Source organism: Zootoca vivipara, chromosome 14 (genome assembly GCF_963506605.1).
Source record: "Zootoca vivipara chromosome 14, rZooViv1.1, whole genome shotgun sequence".
Lineage (NCBI taxonomy): Eukaryota > Metazoa > Chordata > Lepidosauria > Squamata > Lacertidae > Zootoca > Zootoca vivipara.
This window is the reverse complement of record NC_083289.1, coordinates 52,899,597-52,927,345: the sequence shown is the minus strand read 5'-3', so window position 1 is coordinate 52,927,345 and position 27,749 is coordinate 52,899,597. Positions and strand designations below refer to the sequence as shown.

General features: G+C 48.8%; 1 protein-coding gene across 1 annotated transcript; it reads right to left on the bottom strand.

Moving 5' to 3' along the window:
* Positions 1-1,850: 1,850 nt before the first annotated feature.
* On the bottom strand, positions 1,851-27,749 carry SLC29A4 (solute carrier family 29 member 4). Its single transcript, XM_035131425.2, has 10 exons — positions 27,587-27,749; positions 21,381-21,512; positions 20,587-20,700; positions 18,258-18,386; positions 17,476-17,550; positions 11,704-11,972; positions 9,739-9,877; positions 8,979-9,166; positions 7,351-7,591; positions 1,851-3,907 (listed from the first exon to the last, which is right to left on the bottom strand). The coding sequence occupies exons 1-10, from the start codon at positions 27,747-27,749 to the stop codon at positions 3,765-3,767; spliced, it is 1,593 nt and encodes a 530-aa protein (XP_034987316.1). The 3' UTR covers positions 1,851-3,764.

The window sequence follows — 27,749 nt, the reverse complement described above, 5'->3', positions numbered from 1 at the left end:
TTAGGGAGCTGGGTATGTTTAGCCTGGAGAAGAGAAGGTTAAGGGGTGATAGGATAGCCATGTTCAAATATATAAAAGGATGTCATATGGAGGAGGGAGAAAGGTTGTTTTCTGCTGCTCCAGAGAAGCGGACACGGAGCAATGGATTCAAACTACAAGAAAGAAGATTCCACCTAAACATGAGGAAGAACTTCCTGACAGTAAGAGCTGTTTGGCAGTGGAATTTGCTACCAAGGAGTGTGGTGGAGTCTCCTTCTTTGGAGTGGAGGCTTGACAGCCATCTGTCAGGAATGCTTTGATGGTGTTTCCTGCTTGGCAGGGGGTTGGACTGGATGGCCCCTGTGGTCTCTTCCAACTCTATGATTCTAAGCCTCCAGTCCAGCAGTACTGTGGTTAACTTACAAAATCCACTTTAGGGGCCGAGTCATGCTACTGCCCCACGGTGCTCAGGGTCGCTTTTCTGTTGACGGCTCTCAGATTATCCTGCCTCGCTCCCTTCAAGACCCAATGCCTGTGCTGGCAAGGAGCAGCCGAGGGGCCCTTTGCTGTGCCCAGAGCAGGTGTCCTGCCACTTGACCCTCACCAGTCTCCTAAAAGGAGCGTGTTGTGCAACCCGGACACTTCTTCTTTCTGGCAATGGCTCTCCAGAGGCCTTGGCCAGTCCTGTCTGCTCTACCACTGAGCAATGACCTTCCACCACGAAAACGAAAATGCCCGGATCAGACCAGCAGTCCTGCAAGCAATGCCTGGATCCTCCTCCTTTTAATTTGTTTGTTTCAAGTGCTGCAGTGGGGCTGATGGGGAGAATCAACAAAACGCACAGGTTTCTGGTTGCAGAGAAGAAACACCGCTGGAGATTAGTCTTAGGCGGTGGGGGGGAATCAACAGAAGCCTTTGAAATGCACGGGGATCGTTGGTCCAGATGGGCAGGATATAAATAATAAAATTGTTGTCGTTTGCACAGAGAGGTGTGGTGCTTAGAGCAGGGGTAGGCAACCTAAGGCCTGGGGGCTGGATGCGGCCCAATCACCTTCTCAATCCAGCCTGCCGACGGTCCGGGAATCAGCGTGTTTCTACATGAGTAGAATGTGTGCTTTTTATTTAAAATGCATCTCAGGGTTATTTGTGACGCATAGGAATCTGTTCATTTTTTCTCTCGCCAAAATATAGTCTGGCCCACCACATGTTCTGAGGGACGGTGGACCGGCCCACGGCTGAAAAAGTTTGCTGACCCCTGGCTTAGAGTGTCAGATGTGGGCGGCACCAGGGTTCAAATCCCCACTTCCCACGTGTTGAGAACATCTGCAGAAACGATGAAGTCTGCGTACCCCCAATTTAATGCTCCACCCCCCTCCAGCCCCTTGAGACAGAAAAACTGAATTGGAAGTGTGTTTTCTTTAGGGGGGGAACATACCCAACCCAACAGTTTTATTCATCAGCAAACACACATGCACACGCCACACGCACACAAGACTTCACAACAGGGAGGTGTGGGGCGGACGCCCGGCCCTCCTCGAAGAACCTGTTCCGTGGCCCAGCCCGTGGCTCTCGTGGATGCAGGCCACGGAGGGCTGGCTGTGTTGAACAAGAGACACACATAGCTGGGTGCAAGGGGGAGCTGGCAACGTTGCCCGGGCTGCAGCGCTGCAATGAGGGTGTGCCACGCTAACCGGGTTAGCAAAACCGGTGCCACGCCGAGTGCAGAAATGATGCCGACTGCGGGGACTTTGGGGGCCGGGGAGGGGGGGTGGCACACGTGGGAGAAAGAGACAAAAACAGACCTTTGGCAGAAGACACAGGGCTGTGGGAGCCTAGTGGGCGAAGCGGCCGCAAAACAGCCGAGGGGAGGATACAGCGTGAGGGTGGGAGGGAAGGGGTGCTTCACCCGACTGCCTAACCCCGCTTCCCCTCCTGCACCCATGCACCCTTCCCCACCCACCAGTTTCCTCTTCACATCATATCCGAGCAACCCTCCCCGTGCACACACACCCCTTTTTCCGTCTGCAGCTACTGGGAGGGGCTTTCCCAGATGTCCAAGACAATTGCTGAAGGCAATTGGGGGGGGGGGGTAATCTGCATCTTGGACTTTCTCGTTGCGAAAAGCAAGCCGCTATTAGCAGCTAGCCAGCTTCGGAGAGGCTGTCCGCCATCACGATGGCGCTGCGCCCAGAGACGCAAGTTTGGTGCTTCTACAAAGCAAGGTAGATCTGTCACAGCTTGCGCAGAGATCCACCTCCTGCATCTCTGCTTTGGGCAAGCTCATTTTGGAGACAGCCCAATGGAGTGGGGGGGGGCTGCAACTAGGACAGAAGAGGCCTTGGGGTAAAACTGTCCACCTGGGTGCAGGATCAGACGGTTTTCGGAGTTTAGCTTGTTTGCTTCCTCAATAAAAAGGCATGGAGGGGATACAGAACCACTAGCTTGCTTCTCCCATCCCTTAATACTTTGGAGTGAAGATTCCTAAAACTCTTATGACCAGATAATTTATCCATGCAACCTTTTGGGCCCCCAAGGGGTAACAGCCAATTTATACATCCAGTGGGGGTGCAGACAGGATAGTCTTTGCTTTAGAAACTTGTGGAGGTGGGAAATCTCCTGTTTGAATTCTCAGTTTTCACATAACTGCCCTGCACTTAGAAAGGTAGCAGGTAGGGCCTTTTTTCATCCAGATCTCACTGGAACCCAGTTCCAGCCCCTCTCAGGTTGGCACCATTACAAGAGAACAAGGGTGAGTTCCAGCACCTCTTTTCCTAGAAAAATTGCACTGGTAGCAAGTTAGGGAGAAGACCCGGCTAGGCCCTTCGACATGCTAGCTTTCTATGTGAAGGGAGCCTGTGGCTTCTGTACTGAGTAATTTCCAAATTAAAAATGCACCCCTGCAGCCTTGCGCCGTGTGATGCAGACAAAGCCAAACCACACACTTCCTCTCCGCTGCAACGTAAAAGCAGTCCGCCTATTTTAATTTCAACTGGACAAGTCTCACCACAGGACAAAATTTACCATGACGGGACCGATCTGCTGCGGGGGGGGGGGGGAAGGCTGGTGTGTGAACAAGCCCCCTGGGGGTTCCTGCCTCACCCCGGTCAAAGCCCCCTCCAAAGTCAGGGGGGAGACAAAGCCACACACCTCCCCACTTTGGGCCAAAGCCGAATCCTTCTGAATCCCCTTTCCCACAAACTCACAGAAGCCAGGCCGCCCCCAAGCCCAGCGACCGGCAGCACTTGCAAGGGGTCCTACCTCGCAAGGGTGGCGGGAGAACTCGCATGGGGGTGGGAGGGCGTTCCTCCTACCCCTGAGGAAAGGGGCCAGATGGGAGCAGGGATCTGGCCCCGGGGGGAATTATCCTGCACCGAACAGTAAGAGCTGATTGACAGTGGAATGGAATTCCTTGGACTTTGCTTCCGTGGAGGTTTTATTTTGGGTGGCCGCCTGTTGGGGACTCTTCAGTTGCGGCTCTTGCATTGCAGGGGGTTGGGCTAGATGACCCCTGGGGGTCCCTCCCAACTCTACAACAAGGTTCCAACAAGCCTTGCGCAGGAGAGCTTCCCCGCTGCTGGTCCTTCCCCTTCTCAGCCGGAGGGAGGAAGATGGTCGCTTTGCATTTTCCCAACACGGTCCGGCAGCTGCTCCTGCAGAACGGCAGCCTCTCGCGGGAGACCCCTCCTCTCTCTCTCTCTCTCTTCCTCTCTCTCCCTCCCCACCTCGCCTGGGACTCTGGCGGTCGGAGGAAGAAGCGGAGGCGGCCCTGGGGGGGGAACCTCCGCTCAGTACCCTGGCGTGATGGAGCTGTTGTAGGTCTCGGTGCGGAAGCAGGTGCTGTGGGACATGCTGGTGAGCCTGTAAGCCAAATAGGCCACGGCAGAGCCCAGAGTCAAGCCCGACATGTAGGAGACGGTCATGGTGTTACCTGGGAGGGAGGGAAAGGAGAACAGGAGGGCAAAGGGTTAAACAGGGTGGCACCCCAAGAGTTATCTAATCCAGCCCTTGGCAATGCAGGACCCACAGGTAAAGCCTCTCCGATGCATGGCCAGCCAAAAAAACGTTAACAATTATTGTTATTACAGTGGTACCTTGGTTCTCAAACGCCGAAAAGCTGGAAGTAAGTGTTCCGGTTTCTGAACATTTTTCGGAAGCCAAACATCTGATGCGGCTGTCGGCTATTGTTTCCGGGGCGCCTGCCCCAATCGGAAACTGCGCCTCGGTTTTCGAATATTTCCAAAGTCAAGCAGACTTCCGGAACTGATTAAGTTTGGCGCTTTTGTTTTTGCTATTTATTTCGTGTTTTGGGGGCTTTTTCGATTTATTTTAATCAATTTGTGTGGCACCCAGTTCAGCTGATTGATTGATTGATTGTGTGACTGTGGAAATGGATAAAAGCCCCCCATCCAAACAATGACTATCATCAGTGCAGGGAAGAAAAAAACTTAATTTGAATTTTTATCATCTACAATACTGCCTTATTTATTTTGTAGAACAGTGGTACCTCGGTTTATGAACACAATTAGTTCTGGAAGTCTGTTCATAAACTGAAGCGAACTTTCCCATTGAAAGTAATGGAAAGTGGATTAATCCGTTCCAGATGGGTCCGCGGAGTTCGTAATCGAAAATTCATAAACCGAGGGGTTCATAAACCGAGGTTCCACTGTACAGTACATTGATTATTGCTTTCATTTTATGGATCAATGGTCTCATTAGATAGTAAAATTCATGTTAAATTGCTGTTTTGGGGGTTGCTTTTAAAAGTCTGGAACAGATTAATCCGTTTTGCATTACTTTCTATGGGAAAGCGCGCCTTGTTTTTGGAATGCTTTGGTTTTGGAACGGACTTCCAGAACGGATTAAGTTTAAGAACCAAAGTACCACTGTACTGTAATTCCTAGACAGAGGTGTTTTCTACCTGGGCTTTTCAGGAAAGGTTATCCCACAGAAAACCTTGCAATTAAAACCCATCCAAAGGTATAGTAGAAAGGAGAATACAGTCATACCTTGGTCAGGCGCAGTGCTAGGGCTTTTTGCGCCCTAAGCAAAACATTTTCTGGCACCCCCCCGGGCGCATGGGTCATGACCCATGACGCCCCAGCGCACCTGCGGAGCTTTGGTGGGGAGTGGGAGGCTGAGGCCGCCTCAACTGAACAGCTGAGAGGTGCAGCGAGGTGGCCCCAGGCTCACGCTCCCCCTGCGCGCCTCCGGAGCTTCGCGCCCGGAGCGCGAGCTTGGGACCGCCTCGCCACGCCTCTCAGCTGTTCAGTTGAGGCGGCCCCAGGCTGCCGCTCCCTGCGCGAAGCTCCGAAGGAGCGCGAGCCTGGGGGAGGGGCTGCCTCTCTGCTCCACTGCAGCCTGCAAGACTCTGCTGATCATGCTGGCTGGCGGGCCCCGCTTGCCCTTCTGCCGCTGCCACTTCTCTGCCGCTCCCCGCGCACCTCCGGAACTTCTCGCCGGGAGCGTGAGCCTGAGGCTGCCTCGCCCGCCTTTCAGCTGTTCAGAGGAGGCAGCCCCCGGCCTGCGCTCCCCGCGCGCCTCCGTATAGCGGCCTGAGGAAGCACCGGCGGGCGGTGGTGGGCGGTGGGCGGCTTGGTCAGCGCCCCCTCCATTTTGGCGCCCTAGGCCGTGGCCTAGTTTGCCTTAATGGAAGCGCCAGGGCTGACCTTGGTTTAAGTACGCCTTAAGTATTTTCAGCTTAAGTACTCTGTGGACCCGTCTGAAATGGATTAATCCACTTTCCATTACTTTCAATGGGAAAGTTCGCTTCAGGTTAAGTACAGACTTCTAGAACCAATTAAGTACTTAAACCGAGGTACCACTGTATAACACAAGGTTGGGTTTGCTTTTTCTGCAGGGAAAACATGTTTTTTGATTCCTGGGACTCTCCAAACCACGCAATCCTTTTTGCTTCTCATTTTTCAGCCAGAGCAGATTTTTTTTTGCTGATCTACTACAGATCACTCAGAGATCTACCAGCAGATCTGGATCTAACTCCTGCCCACCCTTATCTGTAAAGTTGAAATCTTGTGGGTGTTTTTACAGGTCAGTCTCCCCCCCCCATTTTGGAAACTAGTTGGGAAACAATTCCAATTGTCGCGGTGGACTTTTACTGTCTTTTTGTGGCCCGAACATCCGCCAACCAGGGTTCCAAGGAATGGGGGCTTCAATGCGTCTCTTTTTTTAAAAAAGATATTTTTTAAAAATGGTTTGTCATAATGATATGTAGAAATTGACACCTAACCTTATGAAGAGATCCACACAAGGGGCATATTCAGTATAAAAAAAACAAATTGCAGAGCTGCAGTTACATATAGCCAAGCTTTTAAGATGAGTCTATATAGCCCAACCACCAGGAGTAGTGCCTATAAGACCCTCCCTATTTATATAATAACAAAAAATGAAAAACCAATCTGCATCGAAACTGTTCAATTTGGCTTTGCAACGCAGACTAAATGATGTCTATGCCTGGCCAGACGTTCAGATAAAGCAATGACATCTGAAGGCAGCCCTGTTTAGGGAAGCTTTTAATATTTGATGAATTATTACTGTATTTTAATATTTTGATGGAAGCCGCCCAGAGTGGCTGGGGAAACCCAGCCGGATGGGCGGGGTATAAATTAATCATCATCATCATCTTTATATTCTATTTTTGTATATAGTTTTTATTAAATTTTCTGTTTTATAATTTAAAATACTCATTTTCACATCCTGAGGATATCAGCATCTTCCCTTCTTCTCATTCCGTGGTTCATTTTGCATCTCATAAATCCCTGCATATTTTACAGAATACCATTCGGTGTTCCATTATTACATCCCACATAACTTATTCACACTGTTGAATTTATCTTAATGTTGCCTCCATGTTCCCCACATTCATAAACTGTGCTTCCTGCATGGGAACTTTGGGCGGTTTCCAGGGCTATTACCAATCCAGCTGCTGATAATTTTATTATTTGCAGACCGCCCATCTGACTTGGTTGCCCCAGCCGCTCTGGGCAGCTTCCAACAAAATGGAAGAAGACAGGGAGACATCAAACATTAAAAACTCCCTTCAGATGTCTTCTAAAAGCACTCGATTCACGTAAGTTCTCCGAGAATTGGCGTCGTTCTCTAATGAAAGAACGGCCCTGGCGTGATCTGGAGGCAAATGCCGCCGAGTAACAGCCCAAATGGATGAATGCATCTCTCAGGGCAGAGTCGAGAGGCACGTCTCACCCCACGGCGATTCCTGCCACCCACAAGCCCTCTCTCGGTGCAATGGGACCCAGATGCGATTCTTCCCTTTGTGGATACTCTGCCAGCCCCTTCCTCCATGACGACACCCCTGCAGGGTAGGGCAGCCGGCTCCTCCTCCCCCCCCCCGCTTACCTGCCAGCTCCCGCTGCTCGGGGCTGACCTTGCCCGCCGCCAGGATCATGGGCACACTGCCAAAGTAGCCGTTGGTGATGCCCATGAGGAGGGAGAAGACGCAGGGCCAGGCCGGGTGGCCGAAGGTGGGCTTCCCGCTCGGGTAGACGCACATGATGAAGAGCGGGATGAAGACCACCCTCAGGCAGGAATAGATGAGGAGGTGCGTGCCCCTCCAGTCATAAGGCAAGGCAGCCAGGATCTGGAAGGGCAAAGAGGAAGGCTTGAGGCTGGAGCCGGGCGATTTGGGGAAAGCACAGACCTGGAGAGTTAGGAGGGACCCTCAGGCAGGGGCGTACAAAGTGGGGGGGGTGGAGGGGGGCCGCCCTGGGTGCCACTCTGGGGGGGAGGGGTGACAAGATGGACCCTGCCTCCCCCCAGCTGTAGAGTGGCCGAGGGCGCGCACAGTCAATATGGCGCAGTCTGTACAGGATGCCACACATGCGCAGTCCGTATGGGATGCCACTCGCGCAGCAGCCTGTATGGTCGCCGTGCAAGTGGCAGCCCGTACAGACGCCTGTATGAGTGCGCATGTGCGGCATCCTGTAGGCATTGCGCACGCATGCCAGCCCTTCCTCGGAGGCCTTTCAGTAGAGGCCCGATGGCCGCCTGCCAGGGATCGTTCCTCAGTGATTCCTGCATTGCAAGGGGTTGGGCCCAGATGGCCCTCTGGGGGCAGAGCGGAGGAACCCTCTCCGGCACCCGGGGTGGGACACCGAGGGGCGGGGCGAACGGCCCAATGGCGCATGTGTGACGTCCATACGGATTGCGCATATGTGCGGCATCCTGGGCACAGCAGAAAAGTTGTCCAAATAGAAACAGTTAACTTATTAAACCTCACCATAATTTCACAATTATCTGTCTATGTATTTCTAAGAGTATAACCAAATCAGTAATCTTCGATAGCACTGTAAAAACCGTACTCTTAAAATTTATTATTCCCAAAATGAAACCTTCATCTGGTTGTAAATATTAAGATTATACCAGCAAGAATGTGTCTTTCTGTAAAAAATAATAATAATTTAAACCAAGTCTTAAGGACCAGTGATTTAAATTGTAACCCCTGTGCAAGTTGCAAGTGACCTGCGTTGAGTTACTTAGCTGCTGCCGAAAGCTTACAGGACAGCTGCACCTCCAAAACTGCTTGCTTGGTGTGGATTTCAAATCTTACAAATTGGGAGTTTGTTTTAGTAAGGTTTATCAACACACACACACACACACACACACACACACACACACACACACACTGGATTGCTAAGTGAGTGGCCCAAAACTGGTCCTGGACGTTGATCTATTTTTGTTATTTATATCCCACCTTAGCATTCTAAAATAAGAGCCAGAATTGGAAAGGGAACCCAAAGGCCATCTATCCCAACCCACGGCTACAGCATCTCCAGCAAGTGGCTGACAGCATCGTACCCTGAAAAGGGTCCTCAGGGCAGCTAAGAGCCACTGTAAGATAAGCTAAAAAGTCAACGTAACACAAGGATGTACTAAATTTGTGATTTAAATCGATTTGATTTAAATCAAATCCATCTTGGGGAGAACTACATGTGCCACCTCCTCTCAGTGGGGTGCTGGGTACCTACCTTGCCCACAAAGTCCGAGAGGTTGAAGATGGCCATGATGAGAATGGGAAGCCACTCCCCGAGGGTGCAGTTCCGGATTTCAGACTCCAGTCCGGGGAAGAGGCACAGCGTGATGAAGTAGGTCATCGCGATGGAGAGCATGTACGCCCAGATGACTCTCGAGACGATGTAACGGTGGAGCATCATGTCTGCCGACGGGGGCAAAGGAGGCGGGGGTCACGGAGTAACTAGGACTGGGGAGTTTGCACCCTTTTTGCAGAACAGCAGCAAGGGGTTTCCACAGCATGGAACATCGTGGGGAAAGGCCGGGCAGCGGCTGAAGCCACAAAAGTCTTGGGTACCTTTCTCCCCAGGAGGGATCAGAGGTGTAGCAAGGTCAGCTGTTACCCAGTGCAATTTTTTTTGTCACCCCCCCAGCCCCCACTGCAATTCTTGGGAATGTTGCCCAGAGTTTCGTTGAGCTTTTTTTAGGGAAGGGTGCCCATCGCATAAAACCGCCCGCCAGGGATGCAATAGCCTCCCACTGAGGGGTGCAAACGCCATCTGCCAGGGGGTACCAGACTTATCGCTGGGTGTATTCGCGTGATCAGCGGGCAGATTTTCGCACCAACGAATGCGGCAATCGCAAAAATCCTCCCGCCGGGATTGCGAGCGCTGCCACGCCGATTCACCCAGGGAGGTTTTGTCACCCCCCCAGGCCTTACACCCGGGGGCCCACGCACCCCTTGAGACACCCCTGGGCGGGATACCTTGCCCTTACCTCTGAAGCTCGGCCAGCTCCTCTGGAATTTGGCCCGAGGGACGTCAAATCTCACGTAGGTGCCTCCGCCACCAGCCAGTTCCCCTTCCTGCCCAAAGGCTTCTGGGGGGGAGGCCTCTTGCCCACCCGGCCGGTTCTCCTGAGAGAGCAAAAGGGGAGGGAACAACCAGCCTCAGCACCAGCTGTACTTCAGGGAATCTGATCCCCCTCCCTCACGGTAGTCTGCCAGTAACAGAAAGGCAAGGAGCTCTTACCAAGGTCTTTAATTCAATATTCACAGAGAGAGACGTAGAATTGCCGTCTCTTGGATAATGGCGTTGCTCCAAGTAAAATCCCACCCCCTCTGTCTCTCCCATTCTGCGTCATCCCTGCGCCGGCTGATCTGGGCTTTCTGCCTCTGAGCTTTCTGTTCTCCTACTCTCAATGCCTGCCTGATCCTGGGAGACAGGGGGGGGGCAGGAATGCTTTCCAAAGACACTGTCAGCGGTCTCTGCCCTGTCTTCTTCCTGCTTCTCTCCCAATATTTCCCAGCTCCTCCCCCCCTGCAGCCTCTGAGCTATGACCTTCCACAAACTACCGTACTTGTAAATCTATACTGTCCCCCTCTTCTCTGGGAAGTGGAAGAGTTTAGGAAACGTTCTAAATCTGCCATGAAGATGCTGGCATACCGTGCCAACACCATTACTGGCCCCAACAACATCCAACATACCATCTCAGGACTATTTAATTGCTCATCTTCTAACATTGTGTATGCCATCAAATGCCAACAGTGCCCTTCAGCTCTCTATATTGGACAAACAGGCCAAACCCTACGCCAAAGGATAAATGTACATAAATTTGACATCAGGAATCACAATACAGAGAAACCAGTAGGATAACACTTCAGTCTCCCAGGACATTCTATACAAGATCTCAAAGTAGCTGTCTTATTACAAAAGAATTTCAGAAATAAACTGGAAAGAGAAGTTGCTGAATTGCAACTTATTACCAAACTTAAAACCATGGAGAGACCTGGTCTGAATAGAGACATTGGATTCTTATCTCATTATACACGATAAAGCTATTTTTAGCCATCTCACCCCTTGCTTTTTCCTGCAAGACCAATTGCAGTCCTTAACAGTTTACCAGCTCCATCTGGTAAACCCTACCTGCCCGCGGACTGTCTCGCCAGAGTGGTGCATGCTCTACTTATCTCTCGCTTGGATTACTGCAATGCGTCTATGTGGGGCTACCTTTGAAGGTGACCCGGAAACTACAACTAATCCAGAATGCGGCAGCTAGACTGGTGACTGGGAGCGGACGCCGAGACCATATAACACCAGTCCTTTCAAGACCTACATTGGCTCCCAGTACGTTTCTGAGCACAATTCAAAGTGTTGGTGCTGACCTTGAAAGCCCTAAATGGCCCAGTATACTTGAAGGAGCGTCTCCACCCCCATCGTCCAGCCCGGACACTGAGGTCCAGCTCCGAGGGCCTTCTGGCGGTTCCTTCGCTGCAAGAAGCCACGTTACAGGGAACCAGGCAGAGGGCCTTCTCGGTAGTGGCACCCATCATGTGGAACACCCTCCCACCAGATGTCAAAGAGAAAAACATCTACCAGACTTTTAGAAGACATCTGAAGGCAGCCCTGTTTAGGGAAGTTTTTAATGTTTAGCAGACTGTTGCATTCTAATATTTTGTTGGAAGCCGCCCAGAGTGGCTGGGGAAACCCAGCCAGATGGGCGGGGTATAAATAATAAATTATTATTATAGAATTATAATAATCATACCATGGGCAAAATTTCCTTATTGTGGCCAGATTATTCTGTCACTTGATATCATATAGGCGCTGTATGATTTGCTTATTTTAAATTAAAAACAACAATAATCTGAATTTTCAAATGCAATAAAGCACAAAGTGGTTCCAGCCTGACACCCCCCGCCCAACTTGTGGGCCCACTTTGCACGGGGAAGGGGCCACTTACAAATCGGATGTCCTCGGCTGTGACATCGTGGTGGACCCTGTACCCCGAACCATGGCCCCCAGGCCCCCTGCACTCGGGGGGCCCCCTGTCCCGAGAGCGGGCAGTGTAGTATTTCACAAAGTGTGTCCGCTTCACCAGGAGGTGGAGGACGAAGCAGATGAGCTCGAGGGTGATGGAGATGAAGAAGAAGATGATGGTGTTCTCCTTCTCGTCCGATAGGAGGAGTTTGGTGAAGATGCGGCTCAGCGAAATGATGACCCCGGCGGTGCCTGAGGAAGTGAGAGCAGAAAAGCTGGTGGTTATTATTATTGTTGTCGTCACTAAATTTATATACCGCCCTATACCCTCAGGTCTCACAGGATAAAATTACAATATAAAAACACAGATACAGTAGACCCTCGGGTTACGTTTCACAACTTTGGTTTGCGAAAGTGGCAAACCCAGAAGTATTTTCCCGGCTTTCGCCACTCGCGCATGCGCAGAAGCGCTCTATCACGTTCGTGTGCAGAAGCAGCGCCTCTGGATACAGATTTTTCAGGGTGTGCACAGACCCCCCAGAATGAATTAAATTCGTATCCAGAGGGCCCACTGTGCATAACGAAAATACAAACAGAAACAACCGAACAACACCCAGACCCTGATTACTGCAAAGCAGGGGGTTGGACTAGATGACCCTCAAGGTCCCCTCCAACTCCACAGTGTGGGACGTACATCCACTGGTGGTAGTCAAATGCAACATTCCTCATTTCCCTAGTGGGCACAGTCAGTGTAACTTCCTGAAGCATCTCCCCCCTGCATGTGACCTGGGAGATGGGCATGGCTGACTCCAGAAAAGAGCCAAGTCATGCAGCCATCTTTGTCTTTCTATTGTCTTGCTCTGTCTTTTGCTGCCATGCTGCTCTCCTGCAGCCATTTTGTTATCTCAATGGAATTTTGCTGTCTGCCGGCTCTCAGCCAGCAGCACCTGAGTTCAGTCTCCATATGAGATCAACTCACTGTTTCTTTGTGTAACTACCAAGTAAATCCTGCCTTTCAGGGATCAAACTGTGAACTGAAATTTAAGTAAACTTTTTGTTACTTTACAGTGGTAGCTCCGGTTACGAACATAATTCGTTCCGGAGGTCCGTTCTTAAGCTGAAACCGCTCGTAACATGAGGTGCGCTTTTGCTAATGGCACGCAACTTCCGCTCACACCCTGGGGCACAGTTCGCAACCGGGAGCATCTACTTCCAGGTTAGCGGAGCTCGTAAACCACAGCGTTCGCAAGGAGGACGGTACATAACATGAGGTTCCACTGTACAGTGATACCTCAGGTTACAAACGCTTCAGGTTACAGACTCCGCTAACCCAGAAATAGTACCTCGGGTTAAGAACTTTGCTTCAGGGTGAGAACAGAAATCGTGTGGCGGCAGCAGGAGCTCCCATTAGCAAAAGTGGTGCTTCAGGTTAAGAACAGACCTCTGGAACAAATTAGGTTCTTAACCAGAGGTACCACTGTACTCAGAAAGACTCTCGTGTCTTTATTCTTTTAAGAGGGATTAAAGAGGACACCGGGAAATAATCTTAACTAAAAGATTCAAACAAATCTGCAAAGTAGCTTCCAGCTACCGGTATAATGAGGGGAATCGGCTCTGCTACATGGCTCACTAGCGTGAGAGAAGAAAGGATAATGCTCATTCAATATATCCTTTCCTACTATCCTTAACATTCCAACATTCCTTAACATTCTTCCGTGTATCTGAAGAAGTGTGCATGCACACGAAAGCTGATACCAATGACAAACTTAGTTGGTCTCTAAGGTGCTACTGGAAGGAATTTTTCTATTTTGTTTCGACTACATCAGAGCAACACGGCTACCTACCTGTAACTATTCCCACACACAGTTCTATGAAGAAGGGGGAAGGGGGGGCGAATACAGCAAGCCAGATGCAACCCTGAGCCTCACCTGCACTGCAGAAACCTCCCACTTTAAGACTTCCATATGGTCGCAACTTGCACAGGGGTTACGTCCCAAAGATTCCACGCCTGTGCAAAAACACTTGTATTTGGCCTTTGTGCTAGCATCCTTCCCTTTAATAATAATAACACCCCACCTTTTTCCCTGGTAGGGACTCAAAGCCGCTCGAAGATGAGACAGAAACATAGGGGGGGGGACGACACCCACAATAATTTAAAATAATTAAACATTAATAGAATCTCTCACTGTCTGAATTGATCTATTAAAATAGCACAGCACCAGCCCTTTCATGAAAGCAGTCAGTTCCCCAAAGCCTGTTGGAACACTATGGCAGGGGTCCCCAAACTAAGGTCCGGGGGCTGAATGCGGCCCAATCACCTTCTAAATCTGGCCCGTGGACGGTCCAAGAATCAGCATGTTTTTACATGAGTAGAATGTATCCTTTTATTTACAATGCATCTCTGGGTTATTTGTGGGGCCTGCCTGGTGTTTTTACATGAGAAGAATGTGTGCTTTTATTTAAAATGCATCTCTGGGTTATTTGTGGGGCATAGGAATTCATTCATATTTTTTTCAAATATGAAAAAGTTTGCTGACCCCTGCACTATGGTATTCAGCTGCTGGCAGAATGACGGCAAGGAGGGAACCAGTCTGGCTTCCCTAGGCAGAGAGTTCCAAAGTTGCCTGGGAGAAGCCACCACCGAGGAGGCCCTCTCCCGCCTCCCCACCAAGTGGTCCTTTGAGGGTGGCGGGTCCGAGAGAGGGGCCTCCTCCCCTGCAGATCTCAGTGCCTGAGCATGCCTGCATGAGGGAAGATGGTCTTTCTGAGAGCCTGGATATAAGCAGCGCTGGGCTTTATAGACCACAGCCAGCGTTTTGAATTGTGCCTGGAACGAGGCCAGTAGCCATTTATTCTATTCCATTTACGAATTACAAAATGCCTCAGAGCCAGGAACGTCCTCTTCCCAATCTGCTTCGTTTGCCTTATTTAGCCGCAGCCCCAGAATCTAGATTTCCTTGGGGCCAAAATTTGGGTCAGCTGGGCTGAGAGGCTGACTCTTCTGCCGCAGGGCTGTGACGCTCTCAAGCATCAGGCCCATAAGACGACCTCCCTCGCGAGACAGAGAAGCGGCCGGTTTCCTAGCAGCCTGCTGGAGAAATCTCTTCTCCGGAGTTTCAGTTGATTAATCTTCCAGCTCAAGCTCCTTATTAGTCAGATTAATAAATACTGCACTCCCGAGGAGCATTTACTGCCCACGGAAATCAATGGCAGCTCCTGCTTCTCTGTATGAGAGAAATCTTGGAATCTACAGTCACGTACCTACAGAAGTGCAGCGGAGGAAGATCCAGATTCCTTCTCCTCTAGTAACTAATTGTTCATGTTAAGAAAAGCTCTTACCATTCTAGTTCCTCCCTGGGGGGAAAGGCATTCCCCCACACACACACACACAAAGCAGGGAAGTTTTTAGTGTGTGAAGTTGTATTGTGTTTTTACTTTTTGTTGCTGTTGAGAGCAGCCCAGAGTGGCTGGGGCAACCCGGTTGGATGGGTGGCATATAAAGAAAGTATTATTATTATTATTATTATTATTATTATTATTATTATTGGGGTTGTGGGGAGCGAGGAAGAGTGATTTTGATCACCTGTGCTCTTTTCCCTGGACAAATTAGCAGCCCACCTTGCACATATCGTTTAAGAAAAGCACCATCGGGAGATCTCGATATCCAGACACATAGCTGGCCCTGAACAAACAGGACTTCAGATCTCCTTCCTCACCAGTACGGCTGACATAAGATCATAAGGAGAGTCTGCTGGGTGGGGCCAATGGCTCATCTCGCCCAGCATCCTGATTTCACAGTGGCTGAACAGATCCAATGATCATGGATGGTGGGCCCCAGGAGGGGACTCTGTTGGCTATTTCTCCCCCGGAGTAGCCATGCATTTACATTCACACACATGACTGAAATAAGTACTTCAAAGGACTGCTTGTCCATTTTCTTCTTTTGGAGTTTCTGCTTTAATGGAAATCACTGTCACTAATGGCTGGTGGTTTCTCTGGAGCAGAATTAGGCCAATATTGGAGGAATCACGTGGGCATGCTTAACTCTCTGTGAAGAGACATTTGCATCGGAGGAGGAGCTGATGGGGACTGAACAAAGCATTGTGACCAGTGGTGGAGGAAGGGGTGTGTGGTGGGTGCTGTCCACCCCAGGTGTCATCCCTGAGGGGGGGTGACATCGCCGCCCCGCCCCCAGGACACACGCCATGCTAGCCCTGCCCCCGCCGGTGGCTAGCCCCTGGGTACACAGCGGGTCTGCTAGCTCTGACTCTGATTGTGACGGGTTCTTCTGACCCACTAGAGGTCAAAGAGAACAACAATTACCAGACCTTTAGAAGGCATCTCAAGGCAGCCCTGTTTAGGGAAGCTTTTAATGTGTGATGGATTTCTGTATTTTAATGTTTGATGGATTTCTGTATTTTAGAATTTCTGTTTTGTTGGAAGCCGCCCAGAGTGGCTGGGGGAACCCGGCCAGATGGGCAGGGTATAAATAAATTATTATTATTATTATTATTATTATTATTATTATTATTGGGTCTGCATGATAAGAGGCTTGTGTACAAGGCTCAGCAGTAAAACCTGTTTGTAAGAAAGCTTTTGAAATTTTGAAAGGAAAAAGAAAAAAACCCCGTGGCTGAACAGATGCCTCAATGGGAAACCCGCAAGCAGGATTCGAACACAGGAGCCCTCTCCCTTCCCGTGGCTTCCAGAAGCTTTACTGCCTCCAACTGTGGAGGGCAGAGCTCAGACGTCCTGGCTGGTAGCCATCGATAGCCCTCTCCTCTTCCATGAATTTGTCTAATTCTCTTTTACTACTGCAAGGAAGACTTGAATCGCAACCCTGTTTGGGATCTAGATCTCACCACTTTGGGGTTTAATATCAATGGACAAAGTGACGGACCATGTCCAAGAGAGTCAAGCAGACAAGAAAACCCCTGCTTTTCAATCAACCTGGCAAAATGTAATTTATTCCATGTGCAACATCCATGGAACAGGGTTATGGGCCTCTGAGGACATGCAGGAACTTGAGCAACGACAGCTTTGCTTAAAAACTGAAATGACCTAAAAGTCAAATGCAATTAAGCAGACTTTTTTGGTGCTTCGGTGGAGTGGGGTAGAATTCAGAGAACTGCAGAGTTTGAAAGGATCATCTATTCCAACCTCCTTGTGATGCAGGAATCACAGAAAAACAATCCCTGACAGATGAATTGTTGAATATTGATTCTTGTTTCTCATATACCGTATTGGCCCAGAGATAAGCTGCACCCGCAAATAAGCCGCACCTTTAAAATTCAAGGGGGGGGAGGAAAAAAGACAATACCTGAATATAAGCTGCTCCCTTAAAATTGGGTTACAGGCTGAAAATCGCTGTGGTTGGTAGAATTGTAACTCCCAGCCAATTTAAGCCTTTGATCTTGCAAGCCCGCAAAAGTGACCGTACAATCGCTAACATCGCAAATCGCTATTCAGTTGCTACAACTCCGCAGGCGCTCACACCCGCAAATGGCAAAGGAACAGTCTCAAGCTCGCAAATCAGCAATAAAACAGATTCCTGTTCCGTTTTACCGCACGTCTGTTTCAGCAGCGATATTGTAAAAGCCCATTTTTGTAAGGTCACACATTTAAGCCACACTTTAACTTTTCACAGTCGGAATTGGGTGTGTGGGTGTGTGCGGCTTATATTCGGGCCAATACGGTAAATAAGTGAAAACAATTTAAAAACTGGGGGAGGGGTTGGGTTTTGGGCAATACTCACTCTCGCCGGTCATCACCCCCTGGGTGTAGCGCTTTGGTAACATCCCGGTGTAGCCATAAAAACTGGATTGCTGCACTTAAGAGGAGAGAGACAGACAGACAGACAGACAGACAGACAGACAGACAGACAGACAGAAGAAAGGATAAGGAGCATGGCTATTCAAGCTCGATTCCAGGCTTATTCCGGAAATGGCTATCTGGATTCGTTTTGTGACACTTACGTCCTGCCTTTGATCTGGGCTGTGCCTACAGGGAGCAGAGGAATTCCGGGAGGAAAATGGCAGAATCGTGGAATTGTAGAGTTGGGAGAGACCCCGAGGGTCATCTAATCCAACCCCCTGCAATGCAGGAATCTCAGCTAAAGCCATTAAAGTGGAGGGGAAACGGCCTCGGCCCAATATACATGAAGGAGCGTCTCCACCCCCATCGTTCAGCCCGGACACTGAAGTCCAGCTCTGAGGGCCTTCTGGCGGTTCCCTCCCTGCAAGATGTGAGGTTACAGGGAACCACGCAGAGGGCCTTCTCGGTGGTGGTGCCCGCCCTGTGGAACGCCCTCCCACCAGATGTCAAGGAAATAAACAACTATCTGACTTTTAGAAGACATCTGAAGGCAGTCCTGTTTAGGGAAGCTTTTAATGTTTGATGTTTTATTCTGTTTTTAATCTGTTGGGAGCCACCCAGAGTGGCTGGGGAAACCCAGCCGGATGGGCAGGGTAGAAATAATATTTTATTGTTATTGTCTCCATTGTGAGGCTGGCTGCCCCCTCGCCGCCCCCCGCCTACCTGTGCAACCAAAGGCCACCACGCCCACAGCAATGAGGTTGATGGCGTAAGCTTGCGCCTGGGTGAAGAGGTCCAGCCAGACGTCACAGATGCTGACAAAGAGGAGGGGGCCCAAGGCAAACAGGTACCCTGGAACAGAGAAGGGGGGGGATCATTTCTCAACAGGAAGTGCCGGGAGTTCCAAGCTGCAAGCCAATCACATCCACTGATGTAGACAAACCGCATTCGCTGAAACCCTACAAACTGACCCAGACGCTGTGTCCATCACCTGAGGCCCTTCTTCATTCCCTGGGCGAGGTCCGGAGGGTGGAAACATGAGAACGGGGCCTTTTCGGTGGTGGCTCCCAGCTTGCGGAATATGCTCTCCCCAGAGAGGCTGGTCTGGGACCATTGTTACATTTATTTAAGTGCCTTTTTTAAGTCCTTTTTTTGCAAGGCTTTTGGCTCTTCATTAGCTGTGGCCCGCTTGAGTGGGTGGCATGCTTTATTTGATTTTAATATATGTGTTTGTTTCTTGTAGTAAATCACTTTGAGTTTTTTGCATGATAAATACAGTGGTCCCCTGGTTCTCAAACGCCTTGGTACTCAAACAACTTGGAACCCAAGCACGGCAAACCTGGAAGTAAGTGTTCCGTTTGCGAAGCTTTTTTGGAAGCCGAACGTGCTCCGTTTTGAGTGCTCCGTTTTGAGTGCCACACTTCCGTTTTGAGTGTTACGCTGAGGTCTGTCTATTTTTTCTATTTATTTTGTGGTTTTGCTCCTGACCACCTAGCAGTTCGAAAGCACATCAAAGTACAAGTAGATAAATAGGTACCACTACAGCGGGAAGGTAAATGGTGTTTCCGTGTGCTGCTCTGGTTCGCCAGAAGCAGCTAAGTCATGCTGGCCACAGGGCTGGCCCTACGCCCGCTGGCCGCTCCATCACGCAGCAGCGCCCTCGGCAGCAGCACTGCACACTGAGCCCACCCGCCTGCCGCGCTGGGAAATGGGGCGGGGGGGCGCCGGAGGGATCCGTCGCACCATGGCGCCAGAGGTGCTTAAGACGGCCCTGGCTGGCCACATGACCTGGAAGTTGTCTGCGGACAAATGCCGGCTCCCTCGGCCTATAGAGTGAGATGAGCACCGCAACCCCAGAGTCTTTCACGACCTAATGGTCAGACCAGCTCTGTGTTACAAAGATATCTACAAACATGACACGAAGGCTGGCAACATCAACTCTGCCATCTGGGAATCCGTTTGCAGACAACTGCTGCATCAGGAAGATTTTGGGTGTCACAGGACAGGACAGAATTTCAAGCAAAGATGTGCTCTCCCCAGCCCACCTTCCCAGCATGTTCACACCCCTGTCTCAGCGACGTCTACGCTGGTTTGGTCATGTCCACAGAATGGAAGGTGGCAGGATCCCCAAGGATGTGCTCACAACACGGAGCTAGCTTCATGCATCAGGCCCATCGGCAGACTAAAGAGGCCTTACAAATGTGACATGAAGGCTGGCAACATGAACCCTGCTGTGTGGGAATCCCTTGCAGATGACCACAGGGCCTGGAGAGAGACAGTCAGGTTGTGCATCCGTAGTAGTGACCAGAGGAGGAATGGCCGCTGGGAGGAGCGCAGAGAGAAGAACGCCTTGGCGCATCTGCAGCAGCACAACCGGACGTCTACATCTGCCCCGGCTGCAACAAAACATGTCTCTCCCCTATTGGTCTCTACAGCCGCAGCAGGTGCTGCAACTGTCCAACAGCTTGACCTCACACACACACACACCCAAGGTGCACTCTTCCATTGTCTCCTGAGGCAGATGGATGTCAACCAGATTATATTTTGCTGGAAGCTGTTCTGAGTGGCTGGGGCAACCCAGCCAGATGGGCAGCATATAAATTTTTAAAACTATTATCATCACCGTCTAGGGGGCCGCATCCATTCTCCCTAACCTGGTGCCCCCAGATGTTCTGGATTACAAAACGTCTGGCTGGGACTGATGTGATTTGTAGTACAAAACACTTGGGGTTGATCTACACTCAGGCGGGAAAGCGCTATAAATGTCAGAAATCAAATCGTTATAACAAAAGGAAAAAATCCACAATGGAAAATATCAAAGGTTGTTTTTTTTGGCATGTTTCTAACGCATTCAAACACTGTTTTTTGATTAATGTAGCTGACTCCTTGGAGCGCTCGAGGTTGGCGAAATGTGGCCTACATCTTTCCCGAGATCTGTGCTTTTAAAGGAAGATTTCGACAAACGGAAGAAAGCTGTGCACAGAGGTTCACTGCATTAGCGGTGAGCCTAACATGAGCTCTGCATGACCCAAGCTGGGGCAGCCAGACTTACCCACCGCGATCCTGGTGTGGAGGCTCAACATTTCCACCAGTGCGTTGTTGAGGATGACGGCTGCCAAGGCGACCAAGATGTAGGTAAGGCTCATATCAAACACGATAGAAGTCCCTGCAGAAGGAGAGCAAGGCCGCAAGGAGGGCAAAATAAGTTTTCAGGATACAGGCTCCGGGTGCATATGAGATTTGCTTTCTCTGACTGCTAGCTCTGCCTTCAAACCAGAAGCAAGACGGGAGCAACTCCATCCATCAGCTGGACCTCCTAAAATTATCTCCGCGGCGCTTTGAGAGTTTTCGCACCTGGTGATTTCGGCTTCAATACATTGATATCACTGCAAGGTTTTTGGAATTCAGTTTTTACAGAAACAATAAATATTACGATAGAAACTATTGTCGCTGCATCATCTCGATGATACCAAAAGTACTCGTCTCGTATATGATCTTAGCAGATTTAGATCTTCTTTTTGTAAATGTTAACATCCCACGCTTGTTTAGTCGTTTAATGGGGTCACGAAGAGTCGGACACGACTAAACGACTAAACAACAACAACAAACATCCCACGCCAGCCTGGAACGATTCGGTTTAGTTTTTACGTGTTTGTCTCATGTTTTGTTATTTGGATAATATGGATGGAATTAAATAAAAATACTTAAGAAGGAAAGGAGGGAGGGGGATATATCCGAAGGAGTGATGAATGCCTGGGGATGGGATGACTGGCTCCAGGAAAACAGCATCAACCTGAATTTTTGGACCTTCCCAAATGTTCTTCTTAAATACTGAGGAAACAGTACCTGGGTATTTGTGATGGAGATAGTCAACGTCCGTGATAAAGCTATTGTAAGGCAAGAGGAAGCCAACCCCTGCTAGCAGCATGGCAAAGTAGATCCCGTGGTAGCGATCCTGGGGCGCAGGGTCTTCGCAAACTAGAGCCAGGAAAGAAAAGAGAAAATGAGAGATACAGGATTGCGGGAGACCTAGAAAAGGTTGCTTCACCTCAAAAAGGAAGTTGCAGAGTCGGAAAGAAGGGTTCAGAAAAGGGCACCCGAAATTATCAAAAGGATAGAATCATAGAATCATAGAGTTGGAAGAGACCACAAGGGCCATCCAGTCCAACCCCCTGCCAAGCAGGAAACACCATCAAAGCGTTCCTGACATATGCCTGTCAAGCCTCTGCTCAAAGACCTCCAAAGAAGGAGACTCCACCACACTCCTTGGCAGCAAATTCCACTGCCGAACAGCTCTTACTGTCAGGAAGTTCTTCCTAATGTTTAGGTGGAATCTTCTTTCTTGAAGTTTGAATCCATTGCTCCGTGTCCGCTTCTCTGGAGCAGCAGAAAACAACCTTTCTCCCTCCTCTATATGACATCCTTTTATATATTTAAACATGGCTATCATATCACCCCTTAACCTTCTCTTCTCCAGGCTAAACATACCCAGCTCCCTAAGCCGTTTCTCATAAGGCATCGTTTCCAGGCCTTTGACCATTTTGGTTGCCCTCTTCTGGACACGTTCCAGCTTGTCAGTATCCTTCTTGAACTGTGGTGCCCAGAACTGGACACAATACTCCAGGTGAGGTCTGACCAGAGCGGAATACAGTGGTACTATTACTTCCCTAGATCTAGATGCTATACTCCTATTGATGCAGCCCAGAATTGCTGGATGAAGCGACTCTCCAAAGAGAAAACGTTGCAATGTCTGGGGCTCTTTTTAGTTTGGAGAAATGGTGATCAAGAGGCTACATTTATTTATTTCGTGGGGTCTGTAGTGAAGAAAACCTCAAAGCAGCCCACAAAGAGAATAGGGCAATTAAATTATCCGTTAAAAACAATGCATTCGAAAACTGAAAGCCAGCAATAAACAAAAAACACCCCAGGATTCTGGATATCTGGGTAGGCTTGCCCAAGCAGGGGTGCTTTTTGCAGGTGCCGAAAAGTGTACAGTGGTACCTCAGTTTTGGAACGTAATCCGCTCAGCTTCCGAAACGTTCAAAAACCGAGGCGCAAAGGGCTGGCTGCAAGCTGAATTGGAGAAATTGAAAACCACGCAGCGGCAGCCCTTCGACTTCCGAGGCACGTTCGAAAACAGAAGCAATTACTTCTGGGTTTTCAGCATTCGGAAACCGAAACATTCAGCTTCTGAGACGCTCAAAAACCAAGGTACCACTGTACAATGAAGGCGTCTGCCTGACGTCAATAGGCAGGGAGTTCCAAAGTGTGCAGGCGCCGTCACAATAAAATATTTAATTCATCCAGCCAACTAAACATTGCAACCCTGCTCACAAATAACGCCTACTCTGCTCACTGGGCCTTCTCTTGAGTAAGCGTGCACAGGATTGGAGCTGTTATGAGGAATCATAGAATCATAGAATCCTAGAGTTGCAAGAGACCACGAGTGCCATCCAGTCCAACCCCCTGCCAAGCAGGAAACACCATCAAAGCATTCTTGACATATGCCTGTCAAGCCTCTGCTTAAAGACCTCCAAAGAAGGAGACTCCACCACACTCCTTGGTAGCAAATTCCACTGCCAAACAGCTCTTACTGTCAGGAAGTTCTTCCTAATGTTTAGGTGGAATCTTCTTTCTTGTAGTTTGAATCCATTGCTCCGTGTCCGCTTCTCTGGAGCAGCAGAAAACAACCTTTCTCCCTCTTCTATGTGACATCCTTTCATATATTTGAACATGGCTATCATATCACCCCTTAACCTTCTCTTCTCCAGGCTAAACATACCCAGCTCCCTAAGCCGTTCCTCATAAGGCATCATTTCCAGGCCTTTGACCATTTTGGTTGCCCTCCTCTGGACACGTTCCAGCTTGTCAGTATCCTTCTTGAACTGTGGTGCCCAGAACTGGACACAGTACTCCAGGTGTGGTCTGACCAGAGCAGAATACAGTGGTACTATTACTTCCCTAGATCTAGATGCTATACTCCTATTGATGCAGCCCAGAATTGCATTGGCTTTTTTAGCTGCTGCATCACTAAAGGGGAAGGCAGGGGTATAAATCTCTGTTTGTGGGCTCCCAGAGGATAAGAACGGAAGACGTTCCAGCTTGGAAAAGGGATTTAACCACCCGTCTTTGCTTTTAATTTCTAAGATGCTGGCATTAATGTTTGAAAGCGGCAGGCTCTTGCAGAGTATCCAGCGCCTGAGGGGATGAGGCATGCTCAAGACGATAAATACCAGTCTGATTAAATTCCATTCAGCAAATTGCAACCTTTCGGTTAGATACTCAGGAGGTGCTCAAATACCATATCTTTGCTGTGCATCATCTCCAAATCACATATCACGGAGCGTGGAAAGACCAGCATATATACAGAGAGATTAACAGAGTCTAACAAACAGAGGAAAAGCAAAATCTGTTGGTCACATTGCACCGGAGTTATGTGGTTTAGCATCACCCAGAAGAAGCAAATCACAATCCCTGGCTAAGTTTTCTACAACCAAACCAAGGTCTGTGCTTCGTTTTGCTCCAACAAACCACCAGCAGTAAACCAAGAGCAAATCTGGGCTGCAGGTCACAGTTTCCTGGGAGAAAACAAACCACTCTCCTGGGCTTGGCTCTAAGGCTGAGCTGAGGAACGTGGTTTCCTTCATCCCAGCCTGAGAGGAGCAAAGTGTTTTCGATCCACAGCAAAACGTGATGTTTAGTGTGCCAGGCAAGTGAGACCCATGTCTCCTTTTGGAAAATATAGAAAGCTGGAAAATTTCTCATTACAAGTCTTCGGACAACCCTGCCAGTGATGTCAATCAAATATCATATAAATTTACTCCAGTCCTTTTGGAATACTTGATCGTGCTGGTTCCGGATTTTTCCCGTCAGCTTCGCCAGTTCTGCAAAGTCCAACATCTTCATCTGCCCCTCTTCTTTCGTTGGTTCTTCTTCTTGTTTCCATTTTGGGTCTAAAAGAGTTCTTGCCGCAGTTGTTGCAGACATAAACAGTCTTTCATCTTCCCCTGGTATCTCTTCACCCACTATCCCCAAAAGAAAGGCTTCTGTTTTTTTAACAAAAGGATTTTTAAACATTTTCTTTAACTCATTATATACCATTTCCCAGAAAGCCTTTACCTCTTTACAAGTCCGCCACATGGTAGTAGAAGACACCTTCCCTTTCTTTATATTCCCAACACTCATTGGTTCTTGTCTTGTACATTTTAGTCAGTTTAGCTAGTGTTGTTGTTGTTGTTGTTGTTGTTGAGTCGTTTAGTCGTGTCCGACTCTTCGTGACCCCATGGACTAGAGCACGCCAGGCACTCCTGTCTTCCACTGCCTCCCGCAGTTTGGTCAGACTCATGTTGGTGGCTTCAAGAACACTGTCCAACCATCTTGTCCTTTGTTGTTCCCTTCTCCTTGTGCCCTCAATCTTTCCCTACATCAAGGTCTTTTCCAAGGATTCTTCTCTTCTCATGAGGTGGCCAAAGTCTTGGAGCCTCAGCTTCAGGATCTGCCCTTCCAGTGAGCACTCAGGGCTGATTTCCTTCAGAATGGATATGTTTGATCTTCTTGCAGTCCATGGGACTCTCAAGAGTCTCCTCCAGCACCATAATTCAAAAGCATCAATTCTTCGGCTATCAGCCTTCTTTATGGTCCAGCTCTCACTTCCATACATCACTACTGGGAAAACCATAGCTTAAACTATACGGACCTTTGTCGGCAAGGTGATGTCTCTGCTTTTTAAGATGCTGTCTAGGTTTAACACCGCTTTTTAGCTGGTGTTAAATACCATCTACTGTATACATCATGAGAAAAACTCCATTTTGAGGCATTTCCGCAAACCAGCTCTGGGCATATTTTAAAACCCGCATGAATAACACCCACTGCCTCCTCACCCTCCACCCCCGGAGGTTGGATAGCTGTCTGTCCAGGGGGCTGGACTAGAACAGTGTTTCCCAACCTTGTGCCTCCAGCTGTTTTCGGACTACAATTCCCATCATTCCTGACCACTGGTTTTGCTAGCTAGTGATGATGGGAGTTGTAGTCCAAAAACATCTGGAGGCACAAGGTTGGGAAACACTGGACTAGAAGACTCTTAGCATCTCTTCCAACTCCATAGTTCTAGGAGGCAACTCTGAAGCGCAGGGGGAAGGGCAAATGTGATTTGAAAGACCCCACTTAGCTTTAAACCGGCAATGCATACCAAGCCTCCCCGAAAGGAAAGAAAGGGGTGAGGGGAGATGGCATGACATGGCATGGAGTGTCCTGGAGAAGGGTGTCGTTGGTGGGAACCCTGGGCAAGAGATGCACTCCACCCAGCAGTCATAGAATAGCAGAGGTGGAAGGGATCCTGAGACTCATTTATTCCAACCCGCTTGCAATGTTCTCTTCTTCTTTTTAATCTTATTTACAATTTTCAGTTTTATACATTTCAATAATTTTACAGTCATTTTAACATTTCCAAACTTGACTTCCTTCCCCCTCTTTCTGCAGTTCCTTGAACTTATTTTGAATATTTTCTGCATATCCAAATTAACTTAATTTGCCCATTTATTCATCTACTTTAAATATATACTCTTAGAAAACTTCAGGTTGTTACAATAATCCTGCCAATGATCTTATCTGTTTACAGTTTGTAAATATCCCACAAACCATTTCCATTCATTTAAAAAAGTTTGTTGTCTTGATTTCTTTTTTTTTTTTCCAGTAAGTTTTGCCATTTCTGCATATACTGTAAGCTTTTGTATCCATTCTTCTTTTGCTGGGACATCTTCTTTCCATTTTTGGTCAAGTAACATTCTTGCCACTGTAGTCGCATACATAAATAAATTTCTGTACAGTTTGGGTAGTTCTGGCCCTATAATTCCCAAAAGGAAAGCGTCTGTTTTTTTTTTTTTAACAAACGCTATTTTAAACAGCTTTTTCAATTCATTATATTATCATTTCTAAGTAAGCCCCTGCAATGTCTTCTTATAGCTCCATCTGGTACACAGGCTGAGACCCTACCTGCCCGCAGACTGTCTCACCAGAGTGGTGCATGCTCTGGTTATCTCTCGCTTGGACTACTGCAATGCGCTCTACGTGGGGCTACCTTTGAAGGTGACCCAGAAGCTACAACTAATCCAGAATGCGGAAGCTAGACTGGTGACTGGGAGCGGCCGCCGAGACCACATAACACCGGTCTTGAAAGGTCTACATTGGCTCCCAGTACGTTTCTGAGCACAATTCAAAGTGTTGGTGCTGACCTTGAAAGCCCTAAATGGCCTCAGTCCTTTATACCTGAAGGAGCGTCTCCACCCCCATCATTCAGCCCAGACATGGAGGTCTAGCTCCAAGGGCATTCTGGCAGTTCCCTCGTTGCGAGAAGTGGGTTACAGGCAGGGGCCTTCTCGGTAGTGGCGCCCGCCCTGTGGAATGCCCTCCCATCAGATGTCAAGGAAGTAAACAACTATCCGACTTTTAGAAGACATCTGAAGGCAGCCCTGTTTAGGGAAGTTTTTCATGTTTGATCACATTATTATTATTATTATTCTGTTGTGAGCCACCCAGAGTGGCTGGGGAAACCCAAACAGATGGAGGGATATACAGTGGAACCTCGGTTTACGAACACCTCGGTTTATGAATTTTCATCTGGAACGGATTAATTCACTTTCCATTACTTTCAATGGGAAAGTTCGCTTCAGTTTATGAACAGACTTCCGGAACCAATTACACCCAGGCTTCGGGTTAAGTATGCTTCAGGTTGAGTACTCCACGGACCCGTCTGGAACAGATTAATCCACTTTACATTACTTTCAATGGGAAAGTTCGCTTCAGTTTATGAATGCTTCAGTTTATGAACAGACTTCCGGAACCAATTGTGTTTATAAACCGAGGTACCACTGTATTTATTATTATTATTATTATTATTATTATTATTATTATTATTAGGGGGCTCTTGTGTGGTCCAAAGCGTCGGGAGTCTACAAAAGTGGACATTATTGAGGAATCAAAGCCAACTGCATAAAGTGAGGAGTTTGATCCCGACCCATGGCACGCTGCGTGGAAACGACACCCGGTGCTCATACCTGGCTCCATGAAGGTGAGGACTCCCTTGGCCTGGCAGCCTTTGGCCTGAAGCTCCTCTTCCTCCAGCTGGTAGCTGTCAAAGCTGAAGCTCATCACCACGTTCCCCTCGGGGGTCACCACAGGGCTGAGGTCCTTGAAGTGCTCGCCCCCTACGGAACCCAT

What these genes read in the sequence shown, in the direction of transcription:
- SLC29A4 (XM_035131425.2), bottom strand. Translation starts at nt 27,749, where the DNA reads ATGGGTTCCGTAGGGGGCGAGCACTTCAAGGACCTCAGCCCTGTGGTG. An exon ending in TCTCCATCACAAATACCCAG is followed by an intron (nt 20,701 to 21,380) that starts GTACTGTTTCCT and finishes CTCCTTCTGCAG; the next exon opens with GGACTTCTATCGTGTTTGAT. An exon ending in CCACACCAGGATCGCGGTGG is followed by an intron (nt 18,387 to 20,586) that starts GTAAGTCTGGCT and finishes TCTCTGTTCCAG; the next exon opens with GGTACCTGTTTGCCTTGGGC.